The 15,332-nt window shown below is 39.9% G+C and overlaps 1 protein-coding gene across 2 annotated transcripts in view; it reads left to right on the top strand.

Moving 5' to 3' along the window:
* SLIT3 (slit guidance ligand 3) overlaps positions 1–15,332 on the top strand; it is a 482,283-nt gene that overhangs the window by 390,015 nt on the left and 76,936 nt on the right. For both annotated transcript variants that reach the window (XM_031506038.2, XM_031506039.2), the window contains 5 exons: positions 2,272–2,340; positions 3,377–3,448; positions 3,628–3,699; positions 9,000–9,071; positions 13,771–13,934. In XM_031506038.2, coding sequence (XP_031361898.2) covers positions 2,272–2,340; positions 3,377–3,448; positions 3,628–3,699; positions 9,000–9,071; positions 13,771–13,934 — 449 coding nt within the window. The remainder of the gene's footprint in view (positions 1–2,271; positions 2,341–3,376; positions 3,449–3,627; positions 3,700–8,999; positions 9,072–13,770; positions 13,935–15,332) is intronic.

The raw sequence follows: 15,332 nt of genomic DNA, 5'->3' as shown, positions 1-15,332 counted from the left end.
ACATTTGGAATAAAGACTAGAACCTCAACCTGCCCTCTTGCATGGGTTTGAGATTTGTGATTTTCTGGGATGAAGGGGAAGGCACAGACTCCGAGCATATTTCTCCAGTCACAACAGACCATGACTGGGGGAAGGAGACATGCTTTGCCCTGTTAGAAATGTAACATGCATGTCTAAATAATGAGAAACTCCAATTTATAGCGGGAAGTTACCAAGGAACTGCATTTGCACAATAATTTAAGGGATTTAGCCAAAATTAAGCGAGTGGCTTTCCACTTGCTGAATGTGGATATCCATGGAAGGTGTAAGTGTGGCACAACCAGCCTGTCCTCTGGCCCTGCTGTGCAACTCTCTCAGTGCTCATGATCCTTGGCAGGGAGAGATTAATCAGTTCAGGAGGGTTTTTTCATTGAGAAAGTAATTTCCTTTGGTTATAAGGTCAGGAGCTGGTATTCCCACGTTGTCCAGCTCACCCTGGTGAGGAGTGAGGTGAGCTCCAGTGCATGCTGCAGGGTATCTCTGCCAGGATGGGATCCTGTGCACAGACAAGGGATAACTGTGGGGCTGGCTGGAGCAGTTCAGCTGGAGTTCAGCACAAAAGAGATTTGAAGCAGCAGAAAATATTGAGAGGTCATTAAGCTGAAACAAAAGAGGGGGAAAATAATGCCAGCTATTAAATACATTAGGTAAGAAATTCTGTTGTTTTTTTTAGATTTTATTTTTTGAATTATGTAAAAATAAGGTTGGTGGGAAAATTTTCTTGGATTTAGTTTACACGAGTATCTCTGTGCTGTTACAGTTAATGTAGAAAGGGAACATAGAGCACAAGGATAATCTATTATTATTGCTCTTTGCTATAGTGAGTGCAGAATAAGGAGGCCTGTTGCCAAAGACAAGGAAATTGTATGTGTGGAATAAAAATTCTTAACATGATTATCAGATTCTGTTTTCAGCAGCAGAGGCAGCACATTAAGTGCTCTGGTGTCTGTGGGCTGCATTTCCTGGCTACACTTGATTATGTTTCAAAACATTCCATATCAATTGCATTGCCCCATGTCCACCTCAGGAAATATCCCTGCAGCATCATGTAAGGATGTAAGGAAGGGAAATATCATTTTCTCTTTCATCCCACCTATGGAGGGAGGAATGCATTCCTCCTCTCCATCTCTGAGAAGGATGGATTGGTTTCCCAGGCAGATGTTGCTTCTGGAAGATGTCTAGAGAAACATCTTAACAGTGCCATGGTACCACAGTAGTCACTTTCCATTGGAGCCTTATTACTTTGGTATCTCCCAGGGGTACCTAAAAGCCAAGGTTGAGGAAAAAACCTTCAGTTATGTCTCAATTTTATTGTAATAAACAGGGGACTGCCCACATCCATTGCTGCCACAGTCAGCTGTGCAGACAGGGCTACCCACACTCTATTCTAGGCAAGCTTTTTAAAAGAACTGTGTTTTTTCAGGGGGTTTTGCTGAGTAACTTATGATCATGTTTAAGTGGAGAAAAACTGCAAAATAGAGGCTCTATTTGCCTGTATGAGGATTTAGGATTATCCCCAAAGGCCCTATCCAATAGGTTCAGTGGTGTCTCAAACAACTTCCACAATGGAAACACATGACATGTTGCTAAATATATTCAGTGTATGTAGGAGGAACCTCTGTTCCAAGAGAACTTGGTCTTTGGTCTTTAATTTATACCAAATTTTCCCCGTGTGCCAGCGTGCTGTGAAAAGGAGAGGTGAGGAGGGTGTATTGCTGTGGTGGATGTGCCATCAAACTTGTGGATGGTTGTGTTGATGCTGGAATTAGTGGGACCTTGTGCAGCACAGAGATCTGGGAGTGCAGCTCCCCTTCCCATCCTGGCTGCACAAGGAGCTCCCATGGCCAGGACAAAGGGTCAGGGAGCAGTCACACTGGTGGAGAGGCTTGGGAAAGGTAACTCCAAGTTCAGGGCACAGGCCATGCAATTTTTCTCCCTTTCTTCAGCTGCTGTCACAGAAGAACCAAATGGTCATTTTTGTTTGCTGCAGGCCAGAGATCCTTTATGCACTTCCAAGTTTTAAAACAAATAAAGTAAATCAATAAGCTGCTGTCGTGCTTTGCATGTGGGGTAACTCATTTATAAAGTAAAAGCTGTTAGAGTTTCAAAGCAATGAATCAAAGATAATTTCATTAGTGACTGACTTTATATTGTCCTCATTCATGGTGCAGATTGAGTGACGTGAGTTCTCATTAATGTGTTTGTGTAATTGTCAAATCTGACTTTTTTCAGATATTTGGAAGGAAACCATCTGCCTGCTGTGCCGAAGGGGCTCTCTGCCTTCAGACACCTGACACTGATGTAAGAAACACGTGGTTTCAATGTCAGGGAAATTGCCTGACTCTTTCTGCACTATGCTGTTGGTGGAACATAAATAATTGGTATTTGGAGTGGGGGGGAAAAAAACAACACCAAACCCCAAAACCTTCTGTAATTTGAATTTGGAAAGAATTTCACAGTGGACGCTGCTGCCAATAAATGTTCATAAAGAGTGAGGTGCCTGAGAAGCCCCTTGCTCTGCAGGAACCCGAGAGGACAAAGCTCTCACGCAGGCTGCTGCAGTTTCACTCGGCAGATTTATCTGTAAAGGTCATTAGCAGAGGAGACACATTAATTTGTGCTAGATGAGGCAGTATTTATAATGCTAAGGCAATGACAATTTGCATAGCTGTTTCTTCCATGAACAGTCATGCTAGACTTTGTTCTGTAAATTGCTCCCTGAAATACACAGGAGTGAAATTTCCTGCCTGAACTATTTATCAGGAATTTTTAAATGCTGTTGGAATCAGCTGTGCAGATTCTCCAGTCCAATGGGCTGTGCAACCTCAGACAAAAACAACGTGGATGAAAAACTGGAATCCTTTTTTTTAGGAGCGTTGTTTATTTAGAAACATCTCTAATTTTGCTTTTCAAGGGAGATCAATAGCAAAACAAAATGTTCTGGTTGAGTCTAAACTGCTTTTTTAAGTGAAAAATTAAATTTTGTTCTAGTAACTGTCAATACGATAAGCATGTGGAAATGGAGTGCCTGGAATACATTGCAAAGCAAGTTGGAACAGTAAATATTCAGCAGTGCTTGTATCATTTGTTTGTTCTTTTCATTGAATGCTGTATGCTGGAAATATGCCTTAATGTTTCTCAGTCTGAGGCTTTTTTGGGGAGTCTGAAATGCTTTTCCTTTAGAGCTCATTCAAAGTTGGTCAGAAAATACAGTTGATAATGTGACTTTTCAATTGTTTCCAAGTATTTTGCTGTGCAGATATTATGTAATCTTTTCAAAAAGGCATTTTTCTTAATTCATACATGTAAATGACATTTTCTCTGTGTGTTTCTTCAGTGATTTGAGTAACAACAGCATCAGTGTACTGGCCAATCACACCTTCAGCAACATGACTCAACTATCCACGCTGTAAGTAGCCCCAAGTTTTGATAACAGCTTTAATTGCTTTTCCAGCAGCATCTAGACTGTTGAGCAGTTAGTGTATCTCTTGTTGCTTAAGCATGTGGCTTTCCATGCTTATCTGTGGTTGAATTAGCTGTGAAATAACCAAATAACCCAGAGCTGTGACTCTGCTCTCCCCCCTGCAGCATCCTGAGTTACAACCGGCTCCGGTGCATCCCGGTCCACGCCTTCACCGGGCTCCGCTCTCTGCGAGTGCTGTAAGTGCAACTCCTGCAGGGCTGAGCTGCAGCTTTGCCAGGCTGCAGCTGGGGCTGGGAGGGTGCAATGGGCAGGTGGACATGAATCTTCACATAGTTTGTGTCAATGCATTTGTGCTCTGGTGCAGTTTGTCCCGTAGAGGCCAGAGCAGGTGAGAGCTAAAAACACGATTACGTGTTTGCAGGAGTGGCTTCTCTCTGAAAGCTCTGGTGCATGAATTATCATGAAATTATCATGAGAGTCCATGAAGTCTTCTGGAGACTTCATGGAATCTGTTTCTGCTGCCTGAACAATGTTTGGGTGCTCCACAGGAAAAGACTTTTCTCTTAGTCTGTATACACTTGGTCACAGAGTGTGAGTTTCCATTGGATTCTTCACCAAAAGTGGAAAGCCTGTGTATTTTCAGAATATTTTCTATTGATTCAGATTTATGCAGGCAAGCTAGAATGCAAAAAATCTGAAGGGAAGTTAGAAGCCCCCACACTAAATCAGTGAATAATTCAGGCCAGTGGCTGGGCACCAGCAATGCTGAGATGCCTGTCTCTAATGTCCTTAAGTTGTGAATAAAATTACACCTCATTGACTGAGGGCCTACTCAGAGATATCCATGTGTGGTTTATTTCTTGGGAGGTCCTTTTCTGCACTCCTCCTTTCTTTCCAGTGTAGCTGCTTTCAGCAGCTTTCTGGATTAAACCATTTGTTTACAATTCCTTGTGAAAGTCATCCTTACATTGTCTCAGTGTGGGCTGTGGGTGTGCTCCCCACAGCAAGAGCCTCCTCCCAGCTTTCCTCAGGCATCTGCAGGACTGGCTCCTGCTTCTGCCTTATATCCACTGCCTGCCACTATCACAAACAAACCTGGGATGCATTTCTGGACACTTGGCCCCACGTGTCAGGAAGGTGGAGAAGGCCCAGAAACACGAGTGGGTCACCATGACTTGCACAGTGGCTAAAGGGGATAAATTAAATAGCTTGTTTGTGGTGAGTTTGTTCAGCGTGCCAAAGGAGACCTCTGAACACTCACAACTCAGGACAGAGGAGCTGATGATTGTCCTGAGTGCTTTGAAACTTCACATTGATATTTTCCATTAAAAAAGAAAATAAGGTGACATTCAGATGCAGAAGTTTGTGTTAATTTAAAGAGCAGTGGTTGTTGTGTATTGGTTCTATAAATGTGGAATCAAACTGTCAACATATGCAGTACTGGGACTGTGGAAGCAATAAGGCAGAGCTGCTTGGCTGAGACCTTTAACTGTGGTTTCAGTGGTAAAACTGATATCTCAGTTTCAGCCTCCCAAATTACAAGACAGCGTTGGATTCCCACTTTTCATTAGTAAAAACAAGAAAGATGCGTGATTTGGATTTGTTGTTTTAAGTTTGGCTTGGGATCCTGATTTCTAGCACACTAGGATGGTCACATTTGAGCTGTTACATGAATCCTGAAATTCAGCCACAGATTAATATATTCTGTTTCGTGGCCAAATAAATTATTCCATATGGAGCTGTCTTCTGGCCTGCTTCTGATATGCAAGCTAGCTTGATTAAAGCTGGTGTGGGGCTCTCTACCCTGAGTTACTATGTAGATAAACCATGCCTCCCTCTTTCCAATAGCCACAATTTGTCTTTTCACTTCTGTTCCTGCAGGCTACATATGGGCAGAAACAGAGGGCAGTATTTAAATAACAACTGTTGTTTTTTAGCTTTTTAAAATGCGAATCAAAAAGTATCATCCTCCTTCAAGGGAGAAACCCCCCACTGCCTTGCACAGAGCAGTGGAATGGGAATCTCTTCCTCTGCTCCCTGCATTTGGAAGCCTCCAGATTGATTTGATTTATTATGGCCCACAAAACTCTGGTATCAGCTACAACTTTTGCCACGTGTCATCACTGTTGCTACTAAAAATCAATTCTCCAAAGAGAAAATGGTTTCCAAGATACAATAGGAAATCTGTTACTGTCAGTTTTTTATTATCCATGCTCTCAGGGGAACTTAAAAGAGAAAACATCAGCAAAACAATTTTCACTTTTTTAAAAATAAAAACAATATAGGGGTGTCATTACTTTTAGCTGTGCATGCCTTTGAAGGTAGCAGACCCTTCTCATGAAGATCTTCCAAATTCCTTTGTTTTCTGTATTTTTTTTTGCCTCTATAGTAAGCACAGGAAATAAGTGCTTTGCAAATCAGAATAATCATAGCAGAATGATGCACTTGGTCTTTGACAGATTCTGAACTCCCTTTCTTAGATTTTTCAGCACAAGCCCAAGTGAGAAAACTGAGAGTCAACATGTTTATCTTTAAGCCTTAATATCTATCAGTATTTACACAATCAGGTCTTTAATCTCAGCCTTCACATGGTTTATCCATAACTGCAGCCAAAGGGTGCTGGGGAGCACAAGATGTAAAGTCTGGAGAATTTTTTTAATAAGCAGAAGTAGGTTTGTGAGCCAAAGCTATTACAGTGAAAAGTTGTGGATTTGTTTTTCAGTTAATTTGTCCAAAGCTTGTCTTCTTAGACACTAAATATAAACAGATTAAGGAAGCTGAGATTGAGACAAATTATAAGTATTAGAACTCTCTGAATGACCTGAACAGATTATTTTAAAGATCATTGTGTAATCACATATTTTTATATGTGACTTAGTTAAGAGGCAAAGTCCAAAAATCAAAATACTTTCTAAGGTCACAAAATAATTGTCCATGTTATAGTTAGGGGGAAAGGGATAAAATAACCTACTGAATATTCTATTAAGAGATATTCCAGTTTTACTGAAAACTGATGGATATTTCCTGCAGCTCAAAGCTCTGACAAACATTAATATGCATGATGATAAATCTGTCACCAGTAATCTTGGGGCACAAAGTTTTTGTAATGCACTTTCACTGTTGGATGCTGCACTGATTTGACCTAACAGAAGCATCTGGTTTTTTGTTTTGTTTTGTTGTTGCTTTGTTTTAGCTTTTGGGGTTTTTTTTGTGTTTGGTTGGTTGGTTGGTTTCATTTTTGTGCATCAGAGAATGATTCCTTCTATTTCTGCAGTCAATTTGCAAAAGCTCTGCTGTTGTGAGCTTGGAGCAGTGGCACTGTGGCTTTCCCTGACATCTGAGCTGTGCTGGCTCCTGCAGGGTTTGGCACCCCTGGGCTTGCTGTAGGTGTTTGCCCCTGGTGGGATGTGGCTCTCAGAGCTCACGTTTCTGTCTCCACAAAAACACATCCCCCTTGTGTCTGCAGGGCAATGGGCTGGCAGGCAGGACGTGGGAAGGGTCCATAAAAGAAAAACAACCAGGAAACCCCAGCCCAAAAGGATATGTAGAATTAATTTCCTTCCCTGAAGACAAAGGAATAAGTTAGTGAGATTCCCTGTAGAGGGAAGTTTTGATTTCAAGAATTCTCAAGTGTTCTGTTACTCTGTCCTCCAGAGTAGATCCACATCACCTTAAATCCATACCCCTGCTGTTTACTGGAGTTTAGATAAGAGGATCCCTAAAGTTGTGCTTTTGAGGGAGAATACACACATCAGTGTGTGTGCTTTAACTGTCCTAATGTGAAAGATTTTATTTGACCATTTGCTTGTAAGGAGTTTTAGTATAAAAATGTGTTCCTGATGTTGATCCAAGAGGAAGGATTCTGTTGCACTGTTGAATTCTCTTGCCAGTATTTATTATTGTGAGTTTAAGGGGGGTTTAGCATTTGTAATTTCATTTCAGTTGCAGGAGTGATGATGTTGCTGATATGATTTTTTTTATTAAAATTCAGACACTTGCATCTATGAAGCACCTCAGTGTTTGGGACATGTAATAAAGCAAGTCCTTTTAAGGTTTTTATTTGATGGGTTTAACTTCTTACAGATAAATGGCTATGTCATTCTTCAGCTCCTCTTGGATGTTTCCAATACACCTAGAAGAGAAAACGTACTCCTTCACAGGATAAATGGGACTGATACAACCTGAAGATTAATATGTCTGTGTACAGAGAATTGTCTTGCAGTTTAAAAGATCAGCAATAAGCTCATTATGAGCAGCTGCTTATTTAAATGTGCTCATTTCATTGACCATTTTGATGATAAGTGGTTGACTAGGTCTCCTCACACCAACAAAATACTCCCTGTTTAATAGCTGTGGGTTTGTCTCACTCATTTGGTCATACTGTACAGAATCAGTGAGTGTGTTTTATCTGGAGTTACTGTGTGGGAGCTCGTATCCTTCCTGTTCCTGTGCAGATTAATTTCTTGGAGATGCACCCTTATATATGCCAGGTTATTATTAATAGTCAAAACCAAGGAGGGCTTAAAGGAAAATTTCAGAATCAGGATGTTGGAAGGGCATCATGTACATCCTGGTGCAGCTGAAAGTGGTGTTAGGGAAGAAAGGTTGCAAAAAACAAATGTTTGTTTTTGTTTTTTTTTCACTTGGGGCAGTTGTCTGTTTCCGTGGGTTGAGATTTGGATTGTTTTAAACCCAATGTTCCAACAATAGGTACACTCACAGAAATAAAAACTGTGATTGCTGTGTCAGCAAATCACCAGGTAAGTTAGAAAATAAATGACTCAAGGGCAAGAGCTGCTCCAAACCACACAGCAGCATTCTGTTTTCCACCCTCCTCTGCCATGTCTGGAGCACTGACAGGAATTCCCATTTATGCTTCCCTATGTAACCCACACACAAATGTATTTCTCAGAAAAGATATAAAGTGGGTGCTTAAATTGTCCTGGAAACATGGAGAACGCTTTCACTCCTTTCAGGGGTCCTGAAAATGCTGCTAAAAATGATAATTTCTTTGCACAGGGTGAATAATGCCCTAAAACAACTGATTTCAGGTGCTTTCCTTGGTAGCACAGAGAGGATTTTTTTACTGTAAGAATGGGAAAGTGGCTGTATTTACCCTTAGGGACCGTTGCTCTCTCTCCTAGGATCTCTCTGAAGTCAATATTTAATTTAACTTTCACAATTCTTATTTCCCCTGCTCTGTTTTTGCTGTACTTCTGGCTAATGGGATTCTGTAAGAGAACACGGGTCTGGATGTGAGGGTCCACTTGTCATCAATACACTTTTAATGGCATAAATGGTATGTCACCTTTTTAATTTACAGCAGCACTCACCAACAGTTCTGATTGCATCATTGTTTTATATGCCAACACCTAGAAGCAGAAGTGATAAAGCATGGAAGTTTCATGAGTTGTGAAACTCACAGAAACTCTCAAAGAATCAAAATTAAATACCCTTTTTAAGCATCCATTCCTTCAGTTGCAGGGGGCAGACAAAATACTGTGGTTTGATACCTTCCTGCTTCTCCCCCTTCTAGGACACTCCATGGAAATGATATTTCCAGTGTTCCCGAGGGTTCCTTCAATGACCTGGTGTCCCTGTCCCATCTGTAAGTACTTCTGCCTGGCTTCATCTCTTGGATTGATGGTTTCAGATTTGTAAAACAGCACATATTGGTAGGATTGTATAGCTTTTGTGTTTTTCCTGCTCACTTTTCATAATGTGCCCTGGATATTCATAGTGCATCTGTTCAAAGGAAATAAAAATTTCTAGGACCTGTTGTTATTAGTTATAAAAATATTTTCTTAAGGAAAACCAAATGAGCAAGTGTGACAGTTTTCTCTGCTGTGGACTTTGTGTTTAAGGTTTTCTTTCAGCATTGTCAATGTGAAATGCAGAGCATATTATGGTTTAAGAGTGAGGCAGGAAACCTCCCACAAAGAGCAAATATTAAGCAAATGTGAATTCTTTGCTTAATAAGTGTCATATGTTTTGCATGCTGGAATGTTGTCAGTATATGAACTTGTTGATGAATCACTACTACATATATATTTACATCACATGGAAATTGGTCATTTCACAGCATTAATGGTTCATTCCATAGTTTTCAAAAATTATTAGGCATTTCAGCTTTTTGAGGAAATTACTATTACACTGGTAGAGGGCCAGGAGACTTTCAAATGCAGTTCAGTTGATGAAAGAACAGACAAAGAGTTGCAATGGCTCCAAACTAAACTTTAGTGACCAGAAAATGCTTTTTCACTGAGATAGTGTGTGATACTTCACACTAATAGATAATTGATGTAGGAAAAGCAATTTGGTGCAGCAGGTTTCTTGATTACTGTCCTCAGATAATCAGAGGGCTGAGCATGTGTTGGTGCCTCTGTGAAGTGAGTGGTTTCACAGGCTGATACAGATGTTTTCTGCCATGATGCTGATGTACACACAAGCAGATATGTGTGCGTTTAACATAGGTTTATATCTATTTATTGTCTCTTTTTAACTGTTAACATGCTCTCCAGAACACTACCCTGAACACCAGATTCAGATTGTATTGAAGTATTTTCTGGAGAGCAGATACATCCCTGGCAACTTTCTGTCTCTGTTCCTCTATGGACAGTAAAAAAGAAAAATAGATTGGTAGGAACAGAAATCATGAGAGCAACTTGGTTAACTTTAGCAGAGAATTAATCTCTCTTTCCAGCTTACACCTTGGTATCATTGGTTTTGCACATCTGTTTTTCCTTTTCCCAGTTTTCCAAGTCTTTTTGTGTGTTTGGAATTGAAATTCTGACTGAGCTGAAGCCCTGTGCCTGCTTTTGGAAGTGCAGTGACACTTTCCATACTGGGAATCTGGCTGCTGGGGGGATTTTCAGAACTCCAGGAATAAACATAGCATGTTCCATTTGTTTGAATTTCCCTCAGGGTTTACATTAAATGAAGTGGAGATCCAATTTTCCTGGGTAAACTGTTCACCTTAGGGAGTGATAAAATCCCCTTTGGCCCAATACAATCTCTGCAGTCTTTCTGTTTAGATGTATGTGCTGCCAGAAATGTAAAATACACAAAGCCCAAATGAACAGTAATAAATAGGATCCATAAAATAAATAAGACCTGTCTGGGGTGTAATTTGCACAGTTGAGCAGTTGAATTTTACAGTGCAATTGTGCTCTCCAGTTTCTTAAAGGGGATCCTGAAACTTTTAGCAACCACAATGAATTTTTTTCTTCACATGCCCGAAAAAGCTGTGCTTACTCAAAACCTAGTAATACATAATTGAAAATAAATGCAATTTGAGCCCCTCCTGATCTTGAAGGAAAAAGCATGAACTTGGAGTCAGTTTGAAAATAATACAAGGACTTGCTACCCATCAAACTCTTAAGGCATGGAAGAACAAAAATTTGTCCTGACTGTGCAAGGTGTGGCTGAGGGTGGGATTGGTGTTGTGGCTGAGGAGAGCTGAGTACCAGGGTTGGAAAGGATGGTTAGCCCAAGCCTCCTGTGGCAGGACAAGGGGGACATCAAACTGCCTTTTAGAATTGTAGAGATATTTGTGTAGCATAAATAAAACAATGGATTTTAATCAGTCTTTTGCAATAGTTTTGAGTTGGTCTCTAATTGGAAGAACAAAAGTAAAATCTAGATGGTCCAATCACTTTTTCCATAGCTATTTAAAGCCTACAGGAACATTTTCACCAAATTTCCTTTATGTCATGAACATCATCTCACTGTAATGGAAATATCATAACTATGCAGCTTTAGCTCACTGAATTTGGAGGTAGGTTTGTATGTGCTGTACAATGCTTTTTTAAAAATATTTATTACTTTATTTAGTTGAATCACATAATTTTCTCTTTGAGCCATGACTCTACTGATATTTTTAATCCAGGGCAATGATAAGAATGCTACAGCACTAGAATTGGGTATAATATTACTTTTAAAAAAGCCCAAAGTCTGCTGGGATGGAACTGGGACCAGTTAGGTCAGTTCCTGCAGCTGCTGTCCTCACCATTCACTGATTCAGTGTCCAAGCACTGCCCACACACAGACTGACCCTGTGGCTCTGCAGGGATTCCACAAACCCTCAGGAACAGATGATGTTGAGTACAGCAGGTATTTCCAACATATCTCCCATAAACAGCTCAGATATCTAATCCTGCTGAATTATCTTCTCTTTACTCAATTTTTTATCAATCGCCTGTAAAAAAAAAAATTGTTCCCTCCTTTTTTTTTCAACGTTGTCATGGATAGAGTTATTTTAATTGACTTTATTCAAAGTTGCCCCTAAACAAAGTAAGTGTCTGAACAGAAATATCTGTGCAGCATTTTGAAAATGCTTCTGGTGGTATTTTCTTACAGCAGAAGATATTTTTACCTTCTGGAAATATTTTGCTATAATAGGCAAAGAAATTGAGGAAGTATGTTAGAACTCATGAATGAAAATATGAGAATTGTCTCCAGTTCCTAGAAATAATTTTTTTTTTAATAAAAAAAAAAACCCAAGCCAAACCAAACCAAAAAAATAAGAAGGAAAAAACCCCAAACAAAGCACAAACCACAAGCAGAAGTGTAGAAGGATATATTTCTAAAGTTGTCAACAATATTATTAGTAATCATTTTTAGTGACTATAGAACAGCTTTATTTCTAACATAGTTTATAAAAACATTAATTAACATGGTAACAAGCTTTCCGTTGTCCTCCCACTCACATTTTATATATGGCAGTTTCTCAACACTAAAAATTTCTCAGCTTTCACTGCTGCATTTTGTTTGACCTTGGACAAGTGAGCCAGTTGATCACAGTTCCAGGGTCAGAAAGTCAACCCAGTAGTTTTTTTCCATTGTAAGCAATGGATTTGCAGGAGGAGTGGATGGGTATTTTTTAATGCTGAGCTGCAGTACACATTTAATTTTGATGAATGAGCCCCAGACAGGGTTTGAACCCATGAACTCTCATTATGAATCTGTCTAGGGCACAGTGGGTTCATTAGTCACTCCAATAGAAATGTATCAACAAATTTACTGAGGTTTCTATCTTAATATCCTGCCTGATATGTTTTTATTTGAAAGAAGCTTGAGTTTACGGTACCATCTTAAAAATAGTTTATAGCATATGCAGAATAGTTAAAGTCTAAAAATCAATTTGAATCATTTGTTTCTTTAGTATCTCTTCTTTGTGCTATTCTTTATTTAGTTTATTTTCCTTTCGTGTCAATTCAGGTGTTGTACAGCTGAAGTCTTACATTGACTTGATCAAAATAAATAGACTTTCAGCATTCATTTCTTCTCATTTTTAACAATTAGTTGTCTTCCAACTGACTTTTCTGAAGTGTGAACTTTGTTTGTAATTGACTGATTGCCTGAAAAGACACTTTCTTAAAGAGAAGTAGAAATTAGTTAAGGTAGAACCTAAATTTAAGATAAAAAGATTGGTTTTCTTTTGGATAGATGTCCATGAATGAAAGAAAAATTGTGAGAATTATAGTTTCACTATATAAATGCATCTTCTACAACTATTTGACCTAACTCAAATAACGGGTCAAGCAGCAAATGTGTTTTCAAAGTCATAAATAAACTTAGAACACTGGGTTGCAGTTTGGAAAATGGAGGTATCTTCTGCATATGTGTTTCGTCTCGTGAGAAGTCATTAATGTGAGTCATCAGATCCAAACTAAATTACTCAATTCAGGGTTAGAATATGCTCAGGAAGGACAGAGAATTACAGGGAATCAATGTGATGAATTTGATGAAAGCAATATGTCTGGTGGCATTGCTCAAGCACAATTGTTTGAAAAAGGGATTTCTTCTTAGGTATTTATTCAGCTTCCCTAACTAATGATGGGAAGAAGGGAGAAGAGCAGGAGATGAATCTAAAACCCTTCCTGAATACTCAACATCTCTTTGCCTCATTGGGAAACAATGTAGAAATGTAGAATAAACCACGCCTTGGTGAGATCAGAGCTGTCTGCTACTGTCACTGTAGGACACGTGAAAGCACGACACGATCCGCTGCCATTGCAAAGGTGAAAAAGAGGAAGTTTATTTTCTGACTCCAGCATTTATACTTTTCCAAAGGTGACAGTGGATTGGAGGGTGAATGTGCCACCTCTCCAATGACATTGGACAAACTACTACATCAAATTTCTCCACCTCCATGGAGGAATGCAAAACAATAGGTTGTTTACAGAAAGCTGCGTGAGAAAGTTCTCTACAATAATGTAAACTCAGAAGGCTTTAGAAAATCTTAAGAATCAGGGCAACGTGCCACCTTTGCCGAATAACCTGTGCTAATTGTTTTGCACCTCGAGGGCTCTGGGCACCAACCCCCTGCACTGCGACTGCCACCTGCGCTGGCTGTCCGAGTGGGTCAAGGCGGGCTACAAGGAGCCGGGGATCGCCCGCTGCCGCGGCCCCGAAGCCATGGTGGACAGGCTGCTGCTCACCACGCCCTCCCACCACTTCCAGTGCAAAGGTAGGACCTGCACCCTCGGCCTGTCCTCCCCGCAGAGCTCCGCTCTCGCCCCCTTGGGTTGCGCCTTGCGGGGAGTTGGGGTCGGGGCTTGTTTTGCGGAACGCCGCGTTCCTTCCAAGTTGTGTTTTCTTGTGTTCTGCCCCAAAGTGCAGTTAGCTGCTCCACTGGCAGGAAAAGTAGGGAGCCTCAGAGCAGTGAGGGTTCCTCACTCACACCACGTTATGTAATGGCACGTTAGCATATAGGGTGTTGTTGGAGCTTATTGGAACAAAAAATTTGGTTTGGCCTGTGACTTACCCCAAAAAAACTGAGAAAGTAAGAGGTATTATAAAAACATACAGCACTGTCGTTATTATGTACATTTATTTGAAAACCGAGAAACAGAGAATTCTTAAAGCAAATATTTACCAAAAAGTGCATTTTCATCTGCAAACTGTTCCCATCAGTGGTGATTCAGAAACTGCAAATTATGGAAGATATGTCATGTCTGAATTCAATGTGCATTCATTCAGCAGAGGGTTGAGGGGCAGCTCTGAACAATTTGGGGTGCTTAGTGACAGGAGTGTACTGCTTTAAAGAGCACTCAGAATATCCACTTTTTTGTGGGTTAAGTAGCTCATTATGAGTGGTGGAGATTAAGACATATCTGTATGTTCTCATAAAAAAAGAGTTTTGGAGTTTTGCTTAGCTCACCAGCAAGTACTTGAGGATGGAGATATATTTATAGTGGAAAAGATGGATCAGTAGCCTCTCTTAGAAATGGAAATGAGGGCATAAAGCCCGTTTTGATGTCTCTCAGAGTGCCATGTCCATTTACAGTGCTGCCTGGCAGGTGATTTTATAGGCGCTGGAATTAAACTGCTGAACAAACAAATGATGGTGTTGGAGTGAGTTTAAAACACAGGATCCCAAGGCTGAGTGGAATTTTATATCCTTTCAAATATATCTTTAATAACTGTAACCTTATAATTTAATTACTTTGAAATGTCAGTCTCAAAACTATCAGAACTCTGACCACAATTATCAAACCAGAGACTACAGTAGTCTCTCAAATGTGAAGCACAAGAATTAGTAAAAATACCAAATAATGCACTTGTTCCCATGAAGTGAACCAAAGAAAATAATTTATTTTATATCTGATCTGAAAATTAAACCAGAAAGAGACTGATGTCTTCTTCATTCTGAACCTGTAATATATCAAGAGTTATGGCTCATTTTCTCTCTAAACTAAACAAGCAACTCTTAGGCAACAGATCTTGCCTAAGATCTGTGATCCAGGATATTAGATGTAGTTGTGTGCTTCCTATGTAAATATTAGATTGGTCCACTAGAAAGCTGGTGTTCTTTCTAATATCCCAAAAGTCCCCATGCTTTATCTGAACAGAAAAGGAGAAAGAA

The sequence above is a fragment of the Lonchura striata genome, chromosome 15 (assembly GCF_046129695.1).
Source record: "Lonchura striata isolate bLonStr1 chromosome 15, bLonStr1.mat, whole genome shotgun sequence".
Taxonomy (NCBI): Eukaryota; Metazoa; Chordata; class Aves; order Passeriformes; family Estrildidae; genus Lonchura; species Lonchura striata.
This window is presented reverse-complemented; position numbering and strand designations above follow the sequence as displayed.